We start from the raw sequence: 13,098 nt of genomic DNA on the forward strand, positions 1-13,098 counted from the left end.
CTATGCGCCGATCAATTCAAAGCTTAAACATCCCCCACCGGGCAAGCCACGGGCATTTGACAGTGTCCATGCCCAGGGTGGGGGGGGTGCGGAATTTGAACCGGAAATGTCCAAGTCTTTCCAGCGGAATACAAGTGTCATATCTTTAAATATGGAGGTGTTGAGGTAAATAGCTCACTTTCGCGTGAAAATGACTGAAAAGGAAAATTCTGCAAGGTCTAGGTTTTAAAGCTTGGCAAATTGGTGGAAATTCACGGTCGCTGATTTTGCCTTTTACAAAAAAAATTGGGTGGGGCATTTGAATACAACTTTTGCCTCAGGGTGCTTGAATTTGAAAAAACCAATCTTCAAAAGTTCATAATGCCCGAAGAGATGTTGAAGCTTCGAATTGAACGACGTATCACACTTTTTTCAGATAAATGGCTTATTTAACATGGCACAGGAGTTGGGACGGTAAAATTCACTTAAAGTTAATTATCATAACCCTTGCTGTCTGGTTTTAGCCCTTTTTTACGTCTTGTGCACGAGCCTACTCGCCACACAGTTTTTTACCGATGACGTTTGGCCGTGTTTTCTTTCAATCACGTTTGTTGGATTGAGCTGTGCTCTGAAAAACCGGCGCTGTTCTCTTTGTTGACTAACTATTATCTCGTATCTAACAGGCATCTAATGTTCTAGCTAATTTATCAGGGAAGATACCATACAACTGGCAATAAAAACACTGTTCTGAATCCTGACTCTCCATCTTGTTTACGGCGCAGCTTTAGCTTTCTATCTTCTGTGCAAACCCGGTATTCAACAAGAGGCGCAGCATCTTGCAATCTATCTCTCCCTAAACCTCGCACCAACTCTGGTAAGCGCACCTTCGCCTACTCAGTCGTTACTCTTTTCAGTGGTCTTGAGACGCATCTCAAGCAACTTGCTTCCTCCTCTATACTACCTACCTATCTCAATTGTAATTGCTATTCAAAATGATTCGTGTTTTTTATGAATGTCATATTATATTTTTTATGTGTGTATGAATTATATTAAAATCTGTAATGTACAATTAATTGTAACTGTAAAATGTACTGTGTATATATGTGAGGGCCATATGTTAGAAAACTTGATAGTTTATATGTTACCCTCGTAAAATAAAGATGTCTGTCTGTCTGTCTGTCTGTCTGTGTGTCTGTGTGTCTGTCTGTGTGTGTGTCTGTGAGTGTGTCTGTGTGTGTGTGTCTGTGTGTGTGTGTCTGTGTGTGTGTCTGTGTGTGTGTGCGTGTGTGTGTGCGTGCGTGCGTGTGTGCGTGTGTGTGTGTGTGTGTGTGTGTTCATTGCTCTCTGGAGGAAAAGAATATTGTTATACTCACCCCAAATGTTGTTATCACCGGCAGATTTCTAACTTCGTCTTGGGTTAGCGAGTTACTCTTCAACAAGTAAACCATCACTTGGGAGACAAAACTGCAGAACCTAACGACGCCTACAACTTTCCCACCAAATGACACCAACCGGTCTTTGTACACACCTCCTGAAGACTGAAGCCATATATTGACAACGTTAAAAAAAGTTACCAAATAACTTTGATACATGCTTTAAGACCAAGACAAAAAAACTAATCGAGAATAAAACCTCTTTCGCGTAAACACGCCATGACAAGGAAATGCTTCTGAGTCTCAATCTAGCGTCCAAATGCTCGAACTTTAAATCATAAGGTTATGACTTCATAATTCTCTATTCAATGTCCAGTTCATTTAAAGAAAAAAACGTTTTCATACCTTAAATTCTACGGTTTCAATCAGAAACGTGGCTGTGTTGGCAAGGCGATCACACAAAAGTTTGCAGAGAGATTCGACTTTTCTGTTGTACTTAGATTGCCTTGCTAATTTCTTTTCTACTTTGTCTGCACTCTGCCAAGGGCGATTTCCCTTTGGAGAAATTTACAAAGAAAAGCGTGAACGAAAGGACAGGCTGATGGGAACACAGAAGTCAAACGTAATGCATGCGCGAGAGGATCAATTGTCAGGTAAACCTAATACGATGCCAAGGGGGGGGGGGGGGAGGGGGGTATCCCCTGGGACTGGTCATATTAACCAGAGGAAAACGCAAAAACTCATGGTTGGTTTCTGTTACGGCAACTCAGCTCGCCAAGAGTTGACATTATTCAGTTTTAAACAGCTCAACCATTGATGATGATGATGCAATCAAGCATGCCACAAAACTTCCAATACCACAAATGAGTCAAGATATTTTCATAATACCTCATCAAATGTGGACTGTAAATAGACATCTTGCATCTGTATGAGTTTTTCCTCTGTGTCTTGACCAGGTGAATCATACGCCTGGTTCCTATGTACATGAAATATTGAACGGCACACAGATTCAACTTAAATCAGTTGTCAACATTATTACTCAAGAAGTTGCAACACTGATCAATTCAGTCTTAAGTAATATTATTTTGTCCACAGCAGGTAGTTACTGGGTAAAACAATTCTATAAATATGAGCTACTTAAATTTGCTTGTGTTATAAGAAATAAAAATTGCAGAAAATGTAAACATGTAAAAGCTATACTTCGTTATTAAATGTCCAAAAAAAGGCCATTCAGCATTTCAGCATACATCAATCTAGTCTTCATGGCTTCCACTTAAAAAAAAAAAAAAAAAAAAAAAAAAAAAAGACAACTTAAACCTATTTTAAAATACACTACAAATGCTCACTTACATAGATGATACCAGTCCAGTAATATCTATAGCAGTGGAGAATTTCTGTGTCAAAGATACCAAAACACCGGCTGCCATCTGAATATCTGGAAGTCTGCCACACAAGAGAGCCAAAAATACATGGATTTCAGTTGTTGAAAAGATAAACTAGCTGATGGAAGTAGAGAAAAACTTCAAAAGGGTACATGAAGGAAAGGGCATGCCCTGGTCAATTGATGATGAACATGCAGGATCTGACAAGTTGATACAACATTAAGGTGGCCATGAAGCTCAACCCTTGTTACTAAGAAATGCATTTCTTCATTCAAATGATCATCTCGTTACAAGTTAAGCTTTATTAAGAATTAAGTATTGACTTGTTTACTTCGAGAGCCGGGAAAGAAAGCCAGCTGAGTTTGTAGCACAACAAACTCACGAGAGTCATTTCTGTTTTCTTTGGTTTGACTATCTGCTGGTGCTTTTTGCGTTTCCATTGCCGAAATTGTCCAAGAATTACGAATGTAGTTCTATTTCTATTTTTTCATGTGCGGGATCAATGCGGGCAATCCTCATAAGTATCCTAATAAAAGATGAGGTGAAGAGTTGGGACCATAAAGAAATACAGCTGCAGTTACTCATCAGCTGTTATTACAAGAAGCACAATGTTACCTCCTCTCTGAATTTCCAGCAATTCTAATTACCTGTAATTCTAAATCATCACTTGAAATACCAGTATGTCCCCATATTTGCAAGGTAGTCTTAGCTTTAATATAAACAAATAACAATAGCTCTAAAAGAAAACATCTACTATTTACTTTTGAATCAAACCACCATTTACATACACCATACACAGCACTGACCAAAAACACTTATAAATTCATATTTTTTGTAGTCACCACAATGGTGTACATGTTGGTTAAATATATGAATTAATCAAAATGGCTCTAATTACCTGCTAGCTGTTTTACTGGACAATAATGTCAAGACCTCACTGTAATCATCACCTTCCTCATAAACAGGCAATAGCCAATTGAAAAGATGATGACGTAAGTGATATGCATCTTGACTTGGATCAGGAAGTCCTAGTGGTGAAGGAGGTTGGTAATTTTCTGGCAAAGAAAACAGCTGTAAATAGGTGGCTACAAATTCCAGAGATGACCTATGCACAACAAAAACACACAGTAAAGTTTTCATTCACGGTTAGTAAAGAAAGATGTTGTACCCTATGGCATATGGCAATACAAAATAACTATTGATTAGAGATGTGAACTCCCTTGGTGCTAGAGCTGTTGGCTAGAGAACATATCTTTACAAAGTCTAGCATCACATGGTTGCATGTTTTCTACACCAAGTCTGAGAAATGGTCCTAAAACCTTTTGCAAGTTGTACTTTAATTTCTTCATCTATGATTATAATAAAAAAGAAATACACATGAAAGCAGTGATGTGCTGTATCCAATAATGAATTCCTCATTTACATTGTACCAAGTAATTAACCTTTATAACTCTTTTTAAAATGGCTGGAAACAGTTTTCTGAGACAACTGGTGACTGTATCCAAAGCATTAAAAAGAAAAAGCTAACTTCCTTCTTTGCAGTCATACCAATTCCACCCATGTGTTGACCAAAGGAATGAAGTTTGAAATAGTGGGTGAGGCATGATGATCGCTATTATTCTGTTTAAGTTTTAGGAAAATCACAATCGACAGTTTTTGGGGACAGTCTCAGACATTTTTAAAGTTAGTTTTTGAGCACTTTTTGAGTTTCCAGCCACCTTTAATACAAATTTCAAACACCACTCTACATTTCTACCTTGATGGAGAACCACTCCCCAAAATAACACCAAACATCTCTGGGTCTGGTGGATTACCAAGTTCCTAAGATGACAGTGACAAGGAATCAATAAAAATATCCACTCTCCAAAAAGCATTGAGTCTAATATCTATGCAAAGGGATTTTAATCTTCAGAATTTACAGAGATACCTTAAGCAAAAGAGTCAGGAGAGAAAAACTAGAATCAGTTAGCTGCTTGATTCCAACAACACGTAATGTTGTTGCCCATATCTTCTTCAGGACCTGATGAATTGATTCAACAAGACTGAAGTCCAACTGAAATCTTCTCTGTGAATAACACTGCACAAGACCCTCAACACAACTCAGTACAGAAAGGATGGTCTCCTGTCTAAGAGTGATAAAAATAGGAAAAAGAATTAGAACTGTGTCAAACAACATAAGCAAGAATTAAACAAATCCAAGAAAAACCTTATAGAAAAAATCAACTCCATGAAAGTCCCATTTGAGGAGCGGTGTATTATTTTACATCCCTTTTTGCTGAGCAAGGGGTGTTTAATTTCCCGCTGTTGCTTTACATTTAAATGAAGTAAAGTAAGAAAATAAAGAAAAGAGGCCCGAAAAAATTCAGGCCCCAGCCAGATTCAAAACTGTGCTGCCCAGATAACAGTTGGTTATTATTACTAACTGAGCTACAAAGCTATATATTGGGAGTGAGCAAGGATTTACTTGATTTCATCCACAGGTCAAATGAAATTTATTTCATTGAAAATATTGTAACACTGAGATAAATCACACTTGAAACATAACTGAGTGATATTTACTATAGAATATAAAACTAGTCACACAGTAAATGAACCCAACAAATGATTTAAAATGTGTTCATGTGAAGTAGAGGAGACAAAAATACAGACTGAAGTAAAACTGCCCTTAAAAAAGGATATAAGGCAATGGAGTAACTTTATTCATTAACCAACAAAACCAGAAGTATAAATTAAAATAAAAGCTGCAATTACCTTTTATACTTAGTTTGCAACTGAAGTAGACTTGAAAAGAAAGGGCAAAATTCGTTGGCAGGGATACTTGAGGGGTGTTTTACAAATAACACAGCTAAGATCTGTAACCTGAAAATAAACACACTGTGTTACTAATAACTATAGTCAGAATAACTGTCAATAACACTTAGAAATACATTTGGCAAGCAGCACTTTGCACTACTATTAAATTTATTATAAATCATGCATATGTTAGATTCTATACACACTCTGATTGGGTCTTATCTATGATGATGAATTTGAGGCTACAAATGACGTTAAGCTATTTGTGTGAGTTTTCACACTGTTATCAACAGATTTCATGTTATAGTGTAATTATATGGTAAGAAATCAAGGAACAAAACATGCTGAATAGAACTTACCAGGAGAGTAAAACCAAATTTTCAGAGCTCCTGTCTAAGGTTTCTCTTGCAACATTCCAGCCAACTTCAATTTTCTGCCGTTTTGCTCCTTAAACAAGACAATGTAAAATGAGGCAGATACAGGGGTATATCACCTCAACTTTGAATACTGGAAAATGTGCGTTGTTTAGACTTTATATTTGAATGTAAACTCAAATGCATGAACAGGAACTACTGAACAGATGTAACTTCTTCCTTTAATATCCGCACAACATCCAAAAAACAGGTAATGATAATACTTGAACTTATCAGGTAAAAGTTGACATCTCAATCTAGCACCAAATTCTTGCAAGTTATTTAAACAGAAATAATTTATGTTGCAGCTAGGGGGAAGAATTAAAAATCAGATCTTGGGAGTTTAAGGGTTAAAAGGAATTAGAAAACTTTGTAAAGGAAGGTAGATGCTGTAAAAGGGGCAACAAATGAGGGCATCAATCTAATCAGCAGCAAGGGGGTGACCATAGTAACCAAGCCAGAGCCAACCTCCAGGCAGCTGTCAACACATCACTTAAAAAAAAAAACAAAAACAAGAGTGTGGAATAAATATTTGGGAATAAATGCTTGGAAGGGGAAGGAAGGGAAAAAAGAAAGCAAAGTACATTTATGGTTAAGTAAATTAAGTAAAAGCACAGGGTAATATCTCTGCATAAACATACTTTGGTAAAAGCAGCACATTAATTTGCTATCAACCTCGCCTAAATGACATTTAGCCCAAGTTCATTATGATGACCAAGGCTGTGGTCTAGCAGTGCCTGTTGGCCCCTGGCACCTTACTTTTGCTCTTGGGTGACTCAGGAATTTTAGTTTTTTCATAAAAAGCATATGCTGGGCACCCTGGATTTCAAAGTTCCAGAGCACTGGGCTCCATTCAATTTTCCTTAGAGCACAGCCTTGATAACATGATGCAAAAAAAAAAATTCTCAAGTAAGACATGAATGCAAGCTTCTAAATTGTTGGTCCCCTTTCAAACAATATATCAATTTTATGATCAGATAGAATTAACCAAACCTTGTTCAGATGAAACATCTCGCACAAGACTCACACTGTGATAACTTGTTTGCCTCCAGAACACCTAATAATCAGGAGGTACATAACATGGCATCAGTGCTGACTCACAGTATGTGATGGCACACCATCTCTTCATATATATTACCATGGTGTTATTTTTTACTGGCTGAATGAAAAGAAATGCAAAGAAATTGTTTCTTTCCCAAACTCCAGGGTTGAGGAGCTCAACTTCTTTTTAAACCCAACCATTTGGTGAACACAAATCATTAAATGTTCACTGAAAATAATGACAACTTGGACCAGTTCACAGATGCTAAATGACCAGTTTACTGATGCTAAATGAACGTTCTACAAGTACATATATTTTGAACTAGGTTGTACCGATTGATGAAGCCCTTATTATTGTGTCTTGCAAAGCTCTCACATGCATGTCATCCAAACCAAAGATAATTAGGTCATGCAACTGGGATATCAACATACAGCAAGCTTAATTAATATGACATATAACATTCTATATCCACCTGATGGAAAACATCAGCAGCAAGCTCAACAAATTGTGAAGTGAGTCCAGGATCCAATTTAATGCTGTGGAAGGATATATGTTTTTTCAGAATGATAATAAGCTAGTTGTAGACTATGATAAACATATCACCAAAAAATCTTGACCTAGCTGCTTGACCTGTTCTGGTCCATAAATAATTCTCTCAGCTAAACTTAAATAATCCTCATCATACAAAATCCTCTTGTTTTCATCCCAGCCTATAGGGTGTTTGTCATCTTTCTAACTTTGCTGCTATGCTTCATCTCCGTCATTCAATTTCTTTTTAGAATCATACTTTTTTTTCCTATTAATAATGATGATAATTTGATATGTCATTTCCATGACCCTGGTAAGAGTAGTGGCAATGAAAATGGTTGGTATATAACTTAGTACATACCTTGAGGAACGTGGCACTTTGTTCTTTAGCTGATCTATATCAGCTATAACTGCTCCATATAATCTTTGGAGACACTCCTGGTCAGACAAAAGAAAGAAAAGCAAAATACCAATCTTTCATCCAGATGTCCACTTAAAAGTGAAAAAACTGACCCTAAATACGAGGAAGAAAATTCTGAACAATTTTGCAACAGAGAAAGATGTTTTCTGTCTTGTCATGAGCATGGGACAAAAAAGAAAGTCCAAGTGCCCATGAGGAATTGAACCTCAGACCTTCAAATTCCATGTTCCGATGCTCTACCACTGAACCACAGAGATTCTATGTTGGGGAAGACCCATTACAAAGTTCACATATAGTTCACATACAGTCACATGTTCTGGATACTGCTAGGATCAGCAATATTATATCTTTCTCTATTTCCTTATGGGGCCCAAGACTTAATTTATTTATTTATTTACAAATATTTAGACAGGGCAGCCCACTTCAGCAAATAGCTGGTTTAAATGGGGCCCTGTGATGTGTGTACCCACCATCCCACCCAGGGGAGGACATCCACCAAACAGAAATCTCGTGCATGGGAAATTAACATCTCCTACCCCTAACCCTGCAGGAGACGGGACCTACGGTTTTATTCGTCCTTATCCGAGAAGACTAGGATATCTATCCATTTCTTGATATTATAGAAAGGTAGCAAATTCTCCTCAGTTATTTTAAGACCATGAGTATTGGTCCAGCTGGGACTCAAACCCTCGACCTCCCATACAACACAATCCGGCGCCCTAACCAATTGAGCTAACCAATTAAATTAATAATTTAACAGCAATCAGCAACTACTTTCTCCTTCACAGTTCATCATTGAAACTTTGGACTTTAAAATAATGTGATATAAACAAGTAAAACAAACCTTCCAATGATTGACACTACTGCTCCAGCCTCCTTCATTATCTTCATGAGCTCCAAACGGATGATGAGCACAAATCTGCATTCTCATAAACTGTATCAGGTGATCCTGCAATTTCGAACATTTTTACAGATGTTGCATCTAAAACACTAATTTTTAATTATACGTAAAACTCTGCTGCTTGTTTGATTAGTCACTCTCATGAGTAACCCGGGCATAATTTCTCCTTGCAATTAATGTCAAGCAGACAAGTGATGAGAATAACAAAAAATATCAATTAGGAGTTTATTAGTTGATCCAATACCAAATTCTCCAAAATAACATCAGTAGAACTGTATGGCAGACAGTACGGGCAGGACTTGACAGTAACAGTAGCCACAGACTAGTAGAAATTCAGGTTTGGCTAGTGGTTTTTTAATTTCCACTAGCCAGTTTGGATAGTAAACAAAGTGAAATTGTTTTAACATCTAAGATGTCACCAGCCACTTGGCTAGTAAGTTGAAAAGTTATTGTTGAGCCCTGGAGGAGAATAGAATAACTAAATTAAACGAGGTCTTGGGAGAAAGGGGGTTAGGCAGTTACCTTTACACCCTGAGTTCTTTTCCACATTGTGAGCAAGCAAGGAAACACATTTTCTCCAAGACAACAGACCTGGCCGCGACAGTCATCTCCATTTGATTTAACAAATGCATTCAGTGCAGCAAGGATGTGTTCCACAAGAACAATGTTACTATCATTCCTTTAAAAAAAAAAAATTAAGAGAAAAAAACAAATGGTTACAAAAAAGTTTGGGAAAAAAAATACCGTATTTTCTTGGTTATAAGGTGCACTCGGTTATAAGACGCACTCCAAACTTAGCAACTTAGTCAAGCCAAGTTCCCAAACTGAAAATTACATGAAAATACTTGGTTATAAGATGCACCAAAAGGTTGAGAGGTAACAAAAGTTGTGATGGATCTGAGAAAGTTTCACGGTTGCTCTGGTGGTGAAAGCAAATGGCGTAAAACTCCCACCAAGTCATATTCATAGGTGTTCGACAGCTGAATATCAAGACACCACTGAGGATTCCAGTTTCAGTGCATAAAAAAGGCTGGATGGAAGAAGAAGGCAGGTTTTATATCCATATCGTTTATTCAGAGAAGGAACTTTTTGACCAATTGAGCTAACCAGGAGGTGATTCAAACTGAACTTTTTCTTTATTTTTTGGAAGCAAAGCTGGGTGAAACTAAATTCACACACAAAAAAGAAATCATTGCAAAAGTGCTTTGAAAGTACACCACCTTATCTAGGCCTCTTTTCCCTTTTTCATTCTTAGGTTATGGCTGTGCTGGCACAGGAAGGAAAGTTCAACCAGATTTAAATGTAACATTTTATTCATCATGACAGATATTACGTACCAAATCTCCCTCAAGATCTGTTCAAAAAATTTAAAGAGTTGGCTTCCCTTGACTGTGTAAAGGGTGGCTGCCCCCTCAACTGAGAGAGCAAGTATCTGTGCCACTGTTTGTCGTCCATTTGACAACCATGAAGGTTTTCCCTCCATAAAGGACACAAATGTAGGGATCAATTCTAATAAGAGTTTAACAAGGCAATAATTAGACTTGACTGTAAATGTCTCAAAATTCAATGACACTGAAACTCTACCAAGGGGGGAAAATATCACTCACAGCCAGTTCCAAGTACAAGCATGTCTTATCAACAGAGTGACCAAAATTTTTCTTGCAATATACACAGGAACTTCTTACTATTTTTTACCAGCAATAATATATCTATGAACCCTGTCAGAAATGCACAACTCCAACTCAAACTTTTTTGCACCCCTCTTAGTCCCCTCATAAGGTTGACTAAGCTTAAAACTAAGATTTTATATTGCATTTCTGTCAAATAATACCGTCTCAATAATTCTCATACCTTTCCATGTCTTCTTGGTGATGTCACGCTGATATGATGGAACAGCCAGGATGTTCTTTAAGTGCCTGCAATACTCAAGACCCATCCGGCTGGCATACCTAGGCTCTTTGAATATTGTCAAAAAATGACCAACTACGTCTTCTGCCTTCAAACGAGGACCTCCTGGAAAGTTCATAATAATGTATGTCTAGTCTTAACTCCTTGAAGTGTTGTGTGACTTACAAAAAAGGAGAAATTATTCATGAGTCTTGCTTAACCTAATCTTCCATGCCTAATACAAAACAAGTTACACTAAGATTCAGAGTGCAATAACAAACATAATTTTTATTTTATGAGCTTAGAGACTCAACTTCTGACATTAAAGTCTGCAAGTATGGCAACTGAAGAGAGAAAACTTACGCTCGTCTGCTTTCTTCAAGAAACCTCGCACAAATGTTACAATTTCCTGTCACAGAAAGTATAACAACCCTGTTGTTAATAGCAGTTTGATGAATGCATTGTGTGTTGTAGATTAAAGAATATAATGCACATGCTTTACCTAATAAGATTCTCAAAAGAAAAGTCAATTGTCATACCTCTGAGTAATGTTTTTATTCATGATTTGTAATTGCTGATGTTTTTATTTATGATTTGTAATTGCTGAGAGTCTCCTGTTTCATTTTTTGCACTCAGTTACCTGACTTTAATATCACCTTTTGTCTCTTTTCAATAGTTTTAAGGTTCTCGATGTAATCCACCTCAGACACAACAAATATTCCAACACTCTTGAATGCACTATCCCATGTCAATGCTTTCTTCTTCTTTTGATCAGTGTTCTCATCAATGATACTTAAGACTTGTGACGAACGCAACTGCTGAAGGATGTTATTTGCAGCATTCTAAAACCCAAACAGATATTGTTTTACTAAAAGTCCTTGTTTTGCTATCCTTAATTATAAACTGAAGACAGTTACAGTCCAGCCTCCATTATTTGGACTCATTGGGACTAGACAAAAATAGTCTGGATAATGGAGGGTCCAGATAATTGAGAATATGAACATTAATGAGGAAAAAAAACTGATTAAATCAAGAAAGTGACATTTAATCATGAAACAAAACATTAACATTTCGTTTTGAAAAAAATATGGTCTACATCTTTACCCATCTCCAAGCCCCCTTCCATCCTATGTGATAGCATTCATTGTTAAATTTCCTGTGACTCTTATTTTTCATCTATACAAAAATCTCAACGAAATTTGTATTTATCTACTGACACATTCTATCACAAATGCTGCCAACTGATTAACTACCATATTCCCTATCTATTCCCTGAGAGAGAGTAGCATGTAGCATGATTGATCTATCATTGTGCACAAAAACCATGAGCCTGTTTTGATGTTAATTTTTTTTTTAACAAATCAATTTATGCTATAACAATAACATGATTTCCTCTCAACTTCCAATGTCTGTAACACTGGATTGTGAGTTTGCCCTCATCAGCTATCACGCGATAGAAATCTTAAGCTCAAAGTAATTTTTCAACAAAAGTTCTGTGCAGATACAGTAGTAAAGTTCCAATGTGATATCAAGAAAGCTGAAAGCTTTGGAAAAATATAATGCAAGCGTTTTTTTTGGCACACAGAACAGAAATCCTTGAGCTAAGCGTTGAGCTAAGTTCTGCACATTTTATAGAATTAACAGGCAGTCGTTTTATTGCACCTAGAACTAAAGAAGAAAAAACCACATGGTCGACGACCTCATATTATTAGAATTCAGATTTCCTACTTAAGAGTTATTCTACTGCTCAATTGCTGCTCTTCACTAGACTGCGCACGTACAAATGGGCCACTTTTATCAATAAAATTGTCACTTCAATGACTAATTCCTCAACTGAAGTTTGATCAATATTTTAGTTGCGATATTCTTCGCCCTGACAGCTCACATAAAACATGAACCTGGAACTTCCCAAATAATATTCCTACCCGTCTTTCTGTGCGAGTGGCGGCTTCCAGAGATGACACCAGAGTAAATTGATGAGAAATTTCCCGTATCGGATCTCCAGACATTATCGAAGATGTTAACAACAGGCTTACACTTCATCTGAAGGACCATTTCGACGTTACCTTCATAGAGAAAGCATCAAATTCCGTCATAATTCCTCATCTAGAGCCAGACTTGCAAGGCGCATATGTTTTGTAGTCCCCAGATCCTTTCTCGTGAACTGTGAGAAATTTACCCGCGAAAAAAATGCCTTCACTCGGGGAGGGGATAGGGGGCAACATTTGGTACTTTCGTTATTTAGTGACAAAAGGAAGTAGAAAGTTTGGTCGTTTTTTACTGCGCATCAGATTTTATCTTTGACAGGGTTATCATACTAAGTTCTCAAGTACACCGATACATATAAGGTTCTACTCGTTTCTCTCGCACGGATGAAAA

The 13,098-nt window shown here is 37.1% G+C and overlaps 1 protein-coding gene across 2 annotated transcripts in view; it reads right to left on the reverse strand.

The window, feature by feature from the left end:
* Positions 1-12,837, reverse strand: part of LOC111337590 (serine-protein kinase ATM) — a 48,826-nt gene extending 35,989 nt beyond the window's left edge. For both annotated transcript variants that reach the window (XM_088731852.1, XM_088731851.1), the window contains exons 1-19: positions 12,645-12,837; positions 11,376-11,561; positions 11,083-11,128; positions 10,684-10,845; positions 10,170-10,341; positions 9,355-9,511; positions 8,776-8,880; positions 7,872-7,948; positions 7,455-7,518; positions 6,934-6,997; positions 5,887-5,974; positions 5,486-5,593; positions 4,662-4,860; positions 4,491-4,555; positions 3,633-3,839; positions 2,703-2,795; positions 2,241-2,328; positions 1,758-1,907; positions 1,353-1,517 (exon numbers count right to left, since the gene is read on the reverse strand). In XM_088731852.1, the coding sequence (XP_088587978.1) occupies positions 1,353-1,517; positions 1,758-1,907; positions 2,241-2,328; positions 2,703-2,795; positions 3,633-3,839; positions 4,491-4,555; positions 4,662-4,860; positions 5,486-5,593; positions 5,887-5,974; positions 6,934-6,997; positions 7,455-7,518; positions 7,872-7,948; positions 8,776-8,880; positions 9,355-9,511; positions 10,170-10,341; positions 10,684-10,845; positions 11,083-11,128; positions 11,376-11,561; positions 12,645-12,728 (2,280 nt within the window). In that variant the 5' untranslated portion in view covers positions 12,729-12,837. The remainder of the gene's footprint in view (positions 1-1,352; positions 1,518-1,757; positions 1,908-2,240; positions 2,329-2,702; positions 2,796-3,632; positions 3,840-4,490; positions 4,556-4,661; positions 4,861-5,485; positions 5,594-5,886; positions 5,975-6,933; positions 6,998-7,454; positions 7,519-7,871; positions 7,949-8,775; positions 8,881-9,354; positions 9,512-10,169; positions 10,342-10,683; positions 10,846-11,082; positions 11,129-11,375; positions 11,562-12,644) is intronic.
* Between the last annotated feature and the right edge of the window lie 261 nt (positions 12,838-13,098).

Source organism: Stylophora pistillata, chromosome 8, assembly GCF_964205215.1.
Source record: "Stylophora pistillata chromosome 8, jaStyPist1.2, whole genome shotgun sequence".
NCBI lineage: Eukaryota > Metazoa > Cnidaria > Anthozoa > Scleractinia > Pocilloporidae > Stylophora > Stylophora pistillata.